Below are 12,143 nucleotides of genomic sequence, written 5' to 3'. Positions count from 1 at the left end.
GATGGTTCAGTCCTCAGTGGGTTCTGATCTTCCTCTGTGAAGTTTTTCTCAGTGCTTGCATGGGTTTTCTTTGGGTACTCTGAATACTGTGTGACTAAACCTGACCCAAAGAGGCAAATATAAAGCTAGTTTTGTTTTTGAACCATTATGTAAATGAGTAATATGCGTCTTATTGTACTGAGAAAAAAATCTGCATATAGTTTTACACTATGCATTTTTTCAGTACAAGAAGTAGTAGTACTGTATAATTACTACTAGTACTAGTATTTGTATACAAGGGATGACGAGGTTCGGATAATCTTGCGCATGCGCTTAAAGGAGGAGGCGTGGCATTGCTTGGGGTATTGTTGAGTGCAATAAAATGAATTCTCATTGGCGAAGAGAAATGGAATCAGATGACGTCGTAGTTCCGGGGTCCTGAGTCCTGGGAAGAGGTAACTGTCGGTCATTCTGACTGGAGACGCGAGTCACGACGAGCCGGCTTCAAACTACCCGAGGTAAGAATGCTGCCAGCCTGTCAATTACGCTGGCTATCACTCGCTTGGCACCCGCTCTAATCGTATTAGTGACTTTATCCGTTTGTAGATTAAAACCATCTCTTAATGTAAAGAGGGAAGTGTACAATTGGTTTAGGACGAATTGTTCCGATCTCCGTTGTCTGGCTGGCGTGCGGGCGGGCATCGGCGGTTGCTCGAACCCAAGCTGGCACACTTGCGCCGGCTTTTGTCTTCTGCGCCTTGACGATCAAGAACCAAAGGGGTCCCGTTTGTTCTCATTTTACAACGGTTGGTCTTTTTTTTTTTATCTGTGGCGCAAACGAACAAGAAATGTAGTAAGAATCGGATAGTGATGCCATTCAAAGACAGCCTCCCATCATATGGCGTAAAAGCACAATTCGTCATTCATGCCACAGATATGAGTAGGTCTTCATTTGATCACTTTGACGAACAACGTGCTCTGTTATATCGTCTTTTATATCTTTGTTTTTGTCTTTTATCTTCCAGTGTTTAAGACAATGCCTTCCGTAGGGATAATTTGCGTATTAGTTCCAATTTAAACACTGAGTACATCGGTTTTAGACTATATTTTGGGGTTCATTTAGCAAGGTCATCAATAACTTGGTCACCAGAGAGGTCATGAGGATGAGAGCTTGACCTTCACAGTTTGAGGTGAGAAAGATTTCCAAGGGATTTGTTGGAGGAGAAATGTGGGGATGAACTCGTTGCTTGTCATTGCTTTAATTCAAATTGGCTGGCTGGTTTTGTGCCACTTGGACGTCCATTGCAGTCAATGGCAGCCAATGAGTCAGATTTCTTTAAATTGATTTTTCATAGTGATGATTCCTGAGGCTACTGATGTCTTTTGAAGCTCTCATAGTCATTCAGACTTTAACATCACTTGACAATTTTTTATGAATGCACAATGAGGTTGAAACGTACCAACATCCGAGTTAGATTTATTAAGCGGTCAGATTTTGTATTTCAAAGTATCAATTCCACAATTAGTTCTTGCCATCAAAAGCCCTGTTATGTTTTTTTTGCGCTATGGTTATCTGAAAAACTTAAGTTAACCGATTCCTGTTTAGCCTGTTGTTCTCGATTTTAAATTAACCTTTATGCTTCCTGTCAAATAAAAAAAAAAATCAAATCCCCCAATATACAACAATTTTTTTCCCTCTTCATTGTGTATTCATTGGCTGGTGCGAGTTATAGTCCGAAAAATACTGGCCTCTGCCCATAGTTGTTGCCACTTACACTTAAAATGCGGGTTGGCACTTAAAGTCCAAACTGTTTTTTTGACACCTCGCCTCAGGCTCTTTGCTTTGATGCTGGCTGGAACATGGTCTTGCCTGGCGTGATGTACATCCTGTACATTATGGGATCAACATTTCCAAGAACTTTTTCTTAGTTCCATGTACAGAAAGTACCTCGTTCTATTGTTACAGTCAAAAAGAATTCCAATTTTTTGTCTGTGATGACAAGCTAAACTGCATTTATGAAGCATAGAAGTATACAATTTACAACTATCTTAGCAAAAATCGCCTTTCAAGTGAACTGGTCTTAATTCTGATATGATATATTTGTATTCTGCAGTATTTTTTTTCTCTGGAAATTAAAATTAATTCAAAGCAGTTCTAATGATTTTTCACAAGCGTTCCGACTTGCTCTAGCAAGTAGTCATCCAATCAGAAAATGTTATTGGGATTGCAGATATCACTCCACGGGAAGTGCTTCCTCATCCATCCTAAAGGCAAGAACTCCATTTGGTCCTGAAAACTTGCCAGGTATTTCATTTTTGAACGCGCAGGTTGTGGGTTTAGCGTGAAAGAAGCTTTTCGACATCTGGCTCGGCTGGAAAATTGAAATCTGCCTGTTGTCATTGCCACTTTTTGTGACTTGTCTTTTATTTCATTTCAGTTGAAGGCGCTTACAGTGGACAACAGGCATTTTGGTGGGCTTCAAAGGCACCAACCAAGTTCTTCCCTCCCCATTTTAAGAGCAGCGCCCCTCCATCTGAGCAGGACTCATCGCTGCCACTCTTCCCCTCCTCCCCCCCACATATTCCTCCTGGAACGGTATGGGTTTTCAATCCGATACTCTCCAATCTGTCCTCCTCTTTCCAGTCCACCTTGTGGTGTGGCTCTACTCTGTCCTCTCCTTCCTACCATGGTACTACATCACTGGTGCTGGTCAGAAGATCACTATGTCCAAGCGGGTCAAAGCCCGCTCTACCACCGGCCGTGCCGAGGGACCTTATCGCTCTGTGGACCACTTTGAGTCTTTGGCCAAAGAAGACCTGCCTGGCAAAGATACTCTTGATAAGTTGTTCACATTTGCCGTGGAACGCTTTGGAGAGTCGCCTTGTCTTGGCACCAGAGAGCTGCTGAATGAGGAAAATGAGAAACAGCCCAATGGAAAGATTTTTAAAAAAGTAAGAATACATTGCATTCCATTCAAAGAGGCTAATTAGCCTGAATTGTTTTCTCTTTTTAAGATTCATTTATGTTTTTCTCCCCTCATCTCGACTCCTAGTTAATCCTTGGTGATTATAAATGGCTATCCTACAATCAAGTGAACTCTCTGGTCAATCAGTTTGGAAGAGGATTGGCAACTCTTGGGCAGAAACCTAAAAACACCATTGCAATCTTCTGCGAGACCAGAGCAGAATGGATGATTACTGCCCAAACGTGCTTTCAGCATAATTTCCCATGTGCGTATAGTACTTTATTAGTCACAACCTGTGTTATGATTCACTTAATTTTTTTTCTTCTATTTCCTAACAGTGGTGACGTTCTATGCGACATTGGGAGAGGAGGCAATTGCATTTGGACTGAATGAAACTGGAGTTTCACATCTTGTTACCAGTGCTGAGCTTCTACAGACTAAATTAAAAGTGAGTTGTTCCTACTAAAAGACTTGATTAGAATCGTCTTTCCAATTTGCTGTTATATTTAACTTGTTTGATATTGACGATAAATAACATTCAATCCCATTATTTGTACTTTTACTAAATTGCACGTCTGTTTCTATTAAATACACTTCAAGTCATTTAATGTCAAGACTACAAAGAATAAAGGTGTGTGTAGTATGGGTTAGGGTTAGGGTTAGTTGAAAATTCAAATTATGACGCATTACTATGCTCGCCAATGCTATGTCTAAATTATACTTAAACTTGACTTAGTTTCATGGTCAGTCTATGGTCTGTCATGGGACTTAAACTCATTACAAGTACTAGATTGAATATCTGTTACCTGAATCACTGTTAGGAAAAACCCACCCACTACATCCGTCTTGGTTTCTTGATCTTTTGGTCCAAATGTTGAAAAGATTCCTCGCTTGGCCTTTGAGGCTGTGAATCCATTTTCTGTGGGAAAGGCTATCATATTCTGTAACCATAAGTGAGTCAAATTAATGGTTGGTGGTGACATATTTACCACTTGTGTGAAATTTCTTATCTGAGGGATTTACAGCATTTAGTCAACCACCAATTGTGCAAGTTATCCTACTTGAAAAGATTTGAAATGCCTGTTGTTGTAAACATGGGTAAACCTCAACCATGAGAGACCAGACAAAATGTGGAAAAAAAACTGAAAATCCCATTATACATAATTTATTTGCAAATCATGGTGGAAAATAAGTATTTTGTCAATAACAAAACTTCATCTCAATATTTTTTTATGTACCATTTGTATGTATGCAGCGTTTTTACATGATTCATTTGCTTTTATTTATTCTAGAACGTCCTTCCAAGTATCCCAACGCTGAAACACATAATCTATGTGGACCAGAAAAAAGTGAGCACAGGGGGCTACCCATCAGGACTCTCCATCCACAGCATGCAGCAAGTCCAAGATTTAGGCGCATTGCCTGAAAATAGTGCGTTATTCCTCAGCTGTTATATAGAAATACCTACAAAAATTATCATACCCAAGTTTAGTTGTTTTTTTTCTATCCTTCAATTATACAGTGAGGGCATTTGTTATGATTCTCACAGTGCTGATTGTTATGGGTACTTTCCTCTATTTAGATATTCAACAACAGTTTAAATTTGGTCTTCACCAGCAGCATCAAAGTGGATTTTTACTATTAAAGGTCCTTGACATACAGATTACTTTTCTTTCAAGTTTAACACAAGGGTATGATAATTTTATAGAGGTACTGGAAACGTGCATAATAAAATAGTAGTTATTGTTGACATGTAAATGTTATAAATTTCAAATTATCCACGTGTTTTGTAGTGGGACAGGAAGTTGTGAAGCCACAGCCCTCAGATGTGGCTGTGATAATGTACACCAGCGGCTCCACTGGGCGTCCCAAAGGAGTCGTAATTGTCCATAGTAATTTGATTGCCGGGATGACAGGACAGTGTGAACGCATTCCAGGACTTGGGTAAGTTGAAATATAAAATAGGCAAGTGTCATCTTAATTTATGTACTGATGTCCATTTAAAAAAAAAAATGAAGTACCTCCTATCTTAATGGACATGTGGATGACCAATAAGGTTCATGACTAAAATACCAATAACTTTTGAACTCAGTAATGGAAAAGCAGTGTTAAGGGGGAAATTGCAGCGTTTCGCGTAAATCAACTCACCACATTTTTTTTTCCCACATCTGTCTTCAAATAGCCCCAAGGATATTTACATTGGCTACCTTCCTCTGGCTCATGTGCTTGAGATGACCGCAGAGATCAGCTGTGTCACATACGGATGTCCCATTGGCTATTCTTCCCCTCACACGTTGTCGGATCAGGTAAAGTGGCTTGTATTTGCCACTTTGCATTTATCCTTGTACTCAAAAATTCCTTCTATCCTTTTCTTTTAGTCTTCCAAAATAAAGAGAGGAAGCAAGGGAGACTCCACTGTGTTAAAACCTACACTAATGGCAGCTGTACCTGTAAAAATCCAATTTTTTTTTCACCCTACTTTTTTGCATTCTCCTGCTCATCTTAACCCTAATATATATTTTTTTATTCCTTTTTAACTTTAGGAAATTTTGGATCGCATCAACAAGAACGTGATGAACAAAGTGCAAGAGATGAGTTACATTCAAAAGATGCTGTTCAACTTGGGCTATCGCTACAAACTAAAGCAGATCAAGAGAGGCTATGATGCGCCACTTTGCAATGCGTGAGAACTTATTGGATTTATTATGTCGCTAATGGAACCTTTCAAAGCTGAGCAACACGTTAAACTTGAAATGTGTGACATGTATGCCCTTGTTTAGGCTGTTGTTCACCAAGGTAAAGAAGCTTCTAGGCGGGAGAGTGCGGTTAATGCTGTCGGGAGGAGCGCCTCTGTCTGCAGCGACACAGAGGTTCATGAACGTCTGCTTTTGTTGCCCCGTCGGGCAAGGTTATGGGCTCACAGAAACTTGTGGTGCAGGCACCATCACAGAGGGTAAGGCCAAGCCAATGCAAGTCTGAGTAAATATCATTTTGAGTGGTTTATCAATAGTAGAATTTGCAACAAGGTGCAAATTTGTAGGTAGATATTATTTCTTCTCAATCACAAATACTTGGTCTATTTTTTTTATGGTGGGTGCAGTTTGATAGTGAGAAAATACTTTGCACACATGGCCTTAATTGTGTTAACTTAAACAGCATGAGTATTTGATCCCATACCAAGGAGCACTAAAACCGATCTCCCACAAACCGGTTATGTACCTCAGAGAAGTTAAAAATATTCCTTGTGAAAGAAAACGACCTTTCATAATCAGTCTTCCATTTCAAATTCTTTGTGATTAGCTACAAAGTTTTTAAATGACTTCAAGGACACTTTCTCTAGAATAGAATGAGGCATAATTCAAGTAGTTTTGATGAGAAGCATGAAATCATTACTATGAGTGGAACATGCATTCCTTAGTAAATGGAAGAATGCAAAGTAACCAGTCGTCCTTCCCCCATATGGAGTGGAAATAAAAAAAATGGCATCAGTCCTAGAAATAGTCTGAAGTATGTTGGAACCACTCAAAGATCATTATAAAATCTGCCTTTTTGAGGTGAGGTTGCCTAATTACTGTGCAACACATTTAAGACAATGGCAGAATTAAAGGTTAACTAAGCTACTGCTACAAGTAAACTTGAAATACATCTATTAATAACTTTTGTTATCCATTCATACAGTTGCAGATAATAGCACTGGGCGCGTTGGCGCGCCACTTCTTTGCTGTGAGGTCAGACTGCGAGACTGGGCTGAAGGTATGTCTTTTTAACCGACAGGTTACATCTTGAAGTGCATTCCACTTGGAGAGGCACCTGTTGCCACATGGTTATTAAAAATATGGAATTTTGCCCTCTGATAGGTGGCTACACCAGCAAAGACAAACCCAACCCAAGAGGGGAGGTCTTAATTGGCGGTCCTAATGTGACGATGGGCTACTTCAAGTACGAGAGCAAGGATGAGGATTTTTTCGTGGATGACAAGGGTCAAAGATGGTTTTGCACTGGAGACATTGGCGAGGTTCACCCAGATGGCTGCTTGCAAATAGTTGGTCAGTGTCATAACCAGCAAGGATTTGTGGAAAGATTTAGATTACTTTGGTTTTTAATAGACTGCCTTTCTATTTTTGTTCAGACCGTAAGAAAGATCTGGTCAAACTGCAAGCAGGGGAGTATGTTTCTCTCGGTAAGGTGGAGTCAGCCTTGAAGAATAGCTCCCTTATTGACAACATCTGCGTTTATGCAAACAGGTGAGATGTCTTAAAGCAAGTAGTCCCTTGTGCATGATTAAAAAATACAAATATTTTCTGAATCTAACTTAGTGCAAATAGGCTGTGCATGATGAACCAACACAATCAGTTCATCCATACGAATTGATACAAATAAAACAAAATGTATCCCTTTAAACTTGGATTTAAACTCTCGTTTACCTTGGGAAGTTACTGTAAAAAATGGGTACGTTTTTTTTCAGGCTATGAAAAAATGACATCAAAAATTACAAATACATTCAACATTTAAGGACTGAGGAAGTGTATGCCCCAAAAAAGTCAGGAGTAATGTTTGTGGTGATGTATTTTTGAACAGGGTGCACACAGTCAATTTCCTCCTTCTTGTCTTCCCCCTTCAGTGACCAAAACTACATCATCAGCTTTGTGGTTCCCAACCAGAAGCGACTAATGGAACTGGCCAAGCAGGGAGGATTGCTTGCACCTTGGGAGGAAATCTGTACCGATCCCAAAATGGAAATCGAGGTCTTGAAGGAGATCAAGGACGTTGCTGCTAAAAGTAGGAGATTTTTTTTCTTTGAGGCAACTCATTCCTGTATTTCCTCCCCCCACATACACTGTACATTTAAAATATTTCTTTCTCTCTTTAGTTAAACTCCAGCGCTTTGAAATTCCCACTAAAGTCCACCTGAGCCCGGAACCGTGGACACCTGAAACTGGTCTGGTCACAGATGCATTTAAACTGAAGCGCAAAGAGCTGAAAAACCACTATCGTTACCACATAGAGAGAATGTACAACGGCAAATAAGACTTACGTTCTCTAACAAGAGGTTTGAGTTTAGCTGCACCACTGTTTGTTGTTTGTAAATAGTTTCCTGTTGGGTTCTATGCTGTCTTGTTTTTCCAGAGGCACACAACTAAAAATGGGTCAAACTTGGAATTTGAAGCTGTCGATCGGTTGCATTCGATCGTTAAAGATGTGCAAGGATAGCTGCTTTGTTTTTTTTTGTTACATTTTTTCCCCTTTTGTTCTAAAAGAATCCCTCCACTTGTTGCTAATAACAGTCCGGTTATATTATGAATTTATTAGATTGCAATATTTGTTTTCTTTTCTTGGGAGTACTGCTGTTACTGTGCCTTGAGTCTTCAGCACTTACTGTATGTCTTCAGCAGAAAAAAATCTGTGTGTCTGTTTGCTAAGTAGTGAAGTGGTTTTTAACAGCCTTGTGAAACATTTACATGAAGAATGAGGTCATTGATACCCCTACCCAGAGATATGCTTGATAACCTTAATTTATTCTGGCTAATTGTATTCATGCTATTTATGTTGAATAATGCTGAAACAAGACCAAATGTGTAACCATAACGACTCAGGAAGGCCAGCAGCAAATGTTTTATTCTCTGACACACTGCCAAAAGTAGGTTGTTTTGCACTTTGGATATACTTAGTGGCAAAAACTTTACTGTTAGCATTTGTAAAGAAGAATATGGTCATGTCAATATCATGTGTTTTATATGTATACTTTTACTTGTTTGTATACTGTACACAAAACACAGTTTGGAATCACAGGCCTTATTGTTCAAGCATTTCTGAAAAATAAATACTCTTTCATATGACGTCACCATTGAAGAATTACATTCTAAACAAAATAGTAGTGCTGAAATCACTCAGCTATTCCAGTCTTGGAAACGGAAACGGTCACTAGCGATCTTCCATACGGGCTGCTCGTTGTTGGGCGACGCCTGAGCCGTTAAAAGAAAGTTCTGGTTGAAGAAACGTTGCTTGTTGCCCTCAAACTTGACCGTCCCACCGGTTACCACCAGCAGAGTCATCTGACCTTGGGTTGCTTGATCTGGAAAACACAAATATATGCTTGGCACCCTTGTTCGGTCTTTCTACTGTACTTTATTATGACGTTGTGACATTTTTTCCCACTAACCGTGGACTGGTTGACAATCCAGCGTATGGACTTGAAACTCGGTTGAAGGCAATGCCTCAAAGAACTCTCCAAGGGCATCTAGTCCGGATACAGTGTTTCCATTCCACACCAATGTTGCCTTATCCAAGTACAGTCTGGTGAGGTTCTGCGATAAAAAAAGCAGTCAAATATTTGATTAAATAGTTATGATTTTATATGGCATTTACATTCTTAACTTCTCAATTCTTATTCACACTGAATACCCAAAGAGACGACTTTGCTGCCACCTAGTGGTCATCATCATAAAGTATGAATTTAGGAAATCGACGTCGTACAATAAATCTGATCAAGATCGGCTAGCAATGACTATTAATAAAATAAAGTGACATGATTAAGCATATTTAAGGGGAGTGGGTTGAGTTAAACCCTTTCAGTGTGCTTAATATTCTGAAATCAGGAACATTTTCCCTTAAATTCCACTCACTCTTCTCTTTTTATCCATGCAATCGTAGTAAATGTTGACGAATTCCTCTGAATATCTGCACGACTGGTCAACATGGGTCCTGAAATCCTGGGCAGGAAAGAAAAAGATTTTTTAATGTTGATGCTTTTGTTCTTCACATGCACACCATGCATTAGCTGAATGCTAACCACACTATGATGCCTGTCGTCTAAATAATGTTTAGAACGATTCTTACCAACGTAGCTGCCATGACGAAAATTGTCCACCAATTAGTAAAAAAATACTATGATTTTGGATTTAGGAATAATATGCCGTTAATGTCATAGATTTACTATTGAAAATATTTTAGTAACAACAGTTACTGCGTGTGGGAGTTATTGTTGTTACGCAACCCCTAACAGTAACGTGGCCTACCAAAATAAAACAGGTTCTTGTTCATGCAGTGTATTTTTTCACCAGAAATGCACAATAAGATTGCACGTGTTAATAAAATTCATATTTAGTTGTGGAATAAGCTACAACGCTCAGCATTGTAGGATCTTATATTTAATAAATCTCGGGTTGTAATTTTATGTGAAGAGTTCATCTACTTCATGGCGGAAGTGTAAATTATAATTTCCTGAGTCATTCCCCCGTGTTTCAAATGCAACAAGAGAGCGGCTAATATCATTTGTTTACATTACAAGAATAATTTAAAATGGAAGGCTCTGTATCAAACGTCGACATTTGTAATTTGGCATATTTGGGTCAATTTGATAAACTAAGACAGTGCATTTTATCCGATAAAACCCTTGCTTGCAAAACAGATCAGGTAAGAATGCACGAGCCAGCAACTTGTATTGTTCACATGGTAATAACAACTTTCTTATCTTTATAAATTCTTCGTTTTATTTTATTTTAGGATCACAGAACTGCCCTGCATTGGGCTTGTTCGGCTGGACATACCAACATTGTTTCTTTTCTACTCGACCTGGGAGTTGAAGTGAACTTGCAAGATGACGTATGGACGTAAAAACACGCTACACACATTTTTGGGTTCTCTATGGGGGAAAAATCCATCATATGCTGGTTTAAATAGGAGCAAAACCTAGTACCAAAACACTGGATTTGTTGTATCGTGGTACTGCTTTTAGTAGCATTTAGGGATCAATATATGCTGAAATTGACCCTATTGCTTTCCTCCCTTCCCCAGGCTGCATGGACGCCTCTTCATATTGCATCTTCTGCTGGGAGAGAAGACATAGTCCGAGCATTAATATCTAAAGGAGCTCAACTAAACTCTGTCAATCAAAATGGATGCACTCCTCTTCATTACGCCGCCTCTAAGGATAGATATGAGGTGCCTTTTAATGAATTTATACCTGTCATCATAATTTTGCCATGGATCTAATACTATAGTTTATGTTGTCACTTCACCTAAAAATGAGAATGATTATACCTAAAATGCTCAGCAGCAATAATATGATGATTGAAGTATTTGTGGTCCTTGAACATTTTGTGCTTTGCTTTTTTATATAGATTGCCTTGCTTTTGCTTGAAAATGGAGCAGACCCCAATGCCACAGACAAACTAGATTCCACTCCACTTCATAGAGCTTCTACCAAAGGCAACTATCGCCTCATCCAGCTTCTTCTCAAACAGAGTGCCTCAACCAACATTCAGGACTCACAGGGCAACACAGCACTGTACGTATTATACAATAATGTCATACCATTTTACTATTTAAAGAAAGTAACTAAAATATCAACAGCTTGAGTTTTAAAGTGGACAATGTGACTAATGACACTTATTTTTTCCATTTTTTAATTTATTTTATTTTGTTAAATCAGCCACTTGGCATGTGACGAGGAGCGTGTCGAAGCGGCCAAGTTGTTGGTGGAGCACGGGGCAAGCATTTACATCGAAAACAAGGAAGAGAAAACCCCTATCCAAATGGCAAAAGGTTCACTAGGGAATTTACTTCAGCGAATTGTGGAAGGATGATGTATCGTTTCAGCTATAAACCGCACCATCGTCATCCACCAACCTTATCAAATGGTTTGTTGTTATTGGCCACCAAACTAACGGGAGAAGTTGAAATGTGTGTCCTTCTTAACCAACTTGAACAAAAACACCAACATGTACTGGCCCAAACTGCAGCCACACCTTCTGTGAAGTTTGAATTGTTGCAAATGATTTAATAAAAATCTGTGTTTTGCTTGTTCATAATGTGTGACTTGTGGGGTTTATTTCATTTTCTACCCCAATTGTAATAAATGGTAGAAAAATTATTAAGCTGCAAATTGTGATGTGCATTTTATTTTCTCATTAATGTTCTGACATATTTTACTATAACTGTATTTCCAAGTTAGAGAAAAGAGTACTTAATTGGGTCAGGTCATGTGACTTGCATAGAGTAAGAGTATTTTGCAACCAGTAAAGTTGAGTTATCATTCCATAAAGTTCATATTCTTCAAAAATTAGGACTTTGTTTTACCTGTGATGCTTCTACTGTTGTACACATTTGGAAAAAGATCCTATGATATAATCTGACCCAGTCTAGAACTATTTTAGGAATGAAACGAGTAGTAATAATAATAATAACAACACGAGTAGT

General features: G+C 38.9%; 3 protein-coding genes across 9 annotated transcripts; 2 read left to right on the top strand and 1 right to left on the bottom strand.

Annotated features, from left to right (window-relative positions):
* The first annotated feature begins 363 nt into the window (after positions 1 to 363).
* acsl4a (acyl-CoA synthetase long chain family member 4a) lies at positions 364 to 8,782 on the top strand. 7 transcript variants are annotated; one of them, XM_077733114.1, is made up of 17 exons: positions 364 to 497; positions 2,211 to 2,284; positions 2,418 to 2,575; positions 2,698 to 2,931; positions 3,033 to 3,210; positions 3,284 to 3,393; positions 4,238 to 4,376; positions 4,739 to 4,889; positions 5,128 to 5,251; positions 5,324 to 5,395; positions 5,489 to 5,628; positions 5,726 to 5,898; positions 6,624 to 6,698; positions 6,803 to 6,991; positions 7,075 to 7,189; positions 7,567 to 7,724; positions 7,816 to 8,782. In XM_077733114.1, exons 4-17 carry the CDS (start codon positions 2,704 to 2,706, stop codon positions 7,971 to 7,973), a joined length of 2,010 nt encoding a protein of 669 aa, XP_077589240.1. In that variant the 5' UTR covers positions 364 to 497; positions 2,211 to 2,284; positions 2,418 to 2,575; positions 2,698 to 2,703; the 3' UTR covers positions 7,974 to 8,782. The 7 variants fall into 7 exon arrangements, with proteins under 7 accessions (XP_077589240.1, XP_077589239.1, XP_077589234.1 ...); XM_077733113.1 differs by having other exon boundaries at positions 2,695 to 2,931; XM_077733108.1 differs by having other exon boundaries at positions 2,418 to 2,931.
* Positions 8,544 to 10,005, bottom strand: nxt2 (nuclear transport factor 2-like export factor 2). Its single transcript, XM_077733117.1, has 4 exons — positions 9,783 to 10,005; positions 9,569 to 9,655; positions 9,106 to 9,250; positions 8,544 to 9,018 (listed from the first exon to the last, which is right to left on the bottom strand). The coding sequence occupies exons 1-4, from the start codon at positions 9,795 to 9,797 to the stop codon at positions 8,834 to 8,836; spliced, it is 432 nt and encodes a 143-aa protein (XP_077589243.1). The 5' UTR covers positions 9,798 to 10,005; the 3' UTR covers positions 8,544 to 8,833.
* Positions 10,006 to 10,145: 140 nt separating this feature from the next.
* psmd10 (proteasome 26S subunit, non-ATPase 10) lies at positions 10,146 to 11,755 on the top strand. Its single transcript, XM_077733115.1, has 5 exons — positions 10,146 to 10,358; positions 10,449 to 10,547; positions 10,740 to 10,886; positions 11,066 to 11,232; positions 11,377 to 11,755. Exons 1-5 carry the CDS (start codon positions 10,245 to 10,247, stop codon positions 11,528 to 11,530), a joined length of 681 nt encoding a protein of 226 aa, XP_077589241.1. The 5' UTR covers positions 10,146 to 10,244; the 3' UTR covers positions 11,531 to 11,755.
* The last annotated feature ends 388 nt before the right edge of the window (positions 11,756 to 12,143 follow it).

The sequence above is a fragment of the Stigmatopora nigra genome, chromosome 14 (assembly GCF_051989575.1).
Source record: "Stigmatopora nigra isolate UIUO_SnigA chromosome 14, RoL_Snig_1.1, whole genome shotgun sequence".
NCBI classification, from domain to species: domain Eukaryota; kingdom Metazoa; phylum Chordata; class Actinopteri; order Syngnathiformes; family Syngnathidae; genus Stigmatopora; species Stigmatopora nigra.
The sequence above is the reverse complement of the archived record's forward strand: the minus strand, read 5'-3'. Positions and strand labels throughout refer to the sequence as shown.

Bases quoted from the DNA above. Each gene is read 5' to 3' on its own strand.
- psmd10 (XM_077733115.1), top strand. From the start codon at position 10,245: ATGGAAGGCTCTGTATCAAACGTCGACATTTGTAATTTGGCATATTTG. The intron at 10,887-11,065 runs GTGCCTTTTAAT...TTTTTTATATAG, and splicing joins CCTCTAAGGATAGATATGAG to ATTGCCTTGCTTTTGCTTGA. The intron at 11,233-11,376 runs GTACGTATTATA...TTGTTAAATCAG, and splicing joins TCACAGGGCAACACAGCACT to CCACTTGGCATGTGACGAGG.
- nxt2 (XM_077733117.1), bottom strand. The intron at 9,251-9,568 runs GTGAGTGGAATT...TTTTTATCGCAG, and splicing joins GCATGGATAAAAAGAGAAGA to AACCTCACCAGACTGTACTT. The intron at 9,019-9,105 runs GTTAGTGGGAAA...TGTGTTTTCCAG, and splicing joins GGATTGTCAACCAGTCCACG to ATCAAGCAACCCAAGGTCAG.
- acsl4a (XM_077733108.1), top strand. From the start codon at position 2,578: ATGGGTTTTCAATCCGATACTCTCCAATCTGTCCTCCTCTTTCCAGTC. The intron at 3,211-3,283 runs GTGCGTATAGTA...ATTTCCTAACAG, and splicing joins CTTTCAGCATAATTTCCCAT to TGGTGACGTTCTATGCGACA. The intron at 5,252-5,323 runs GTAAAGTGGCTT...CTTTTCTTTTAG, and splicing joins CTCACACGTTGTCGGATCAG to TCTTCCAAAATAAAGAGAGG.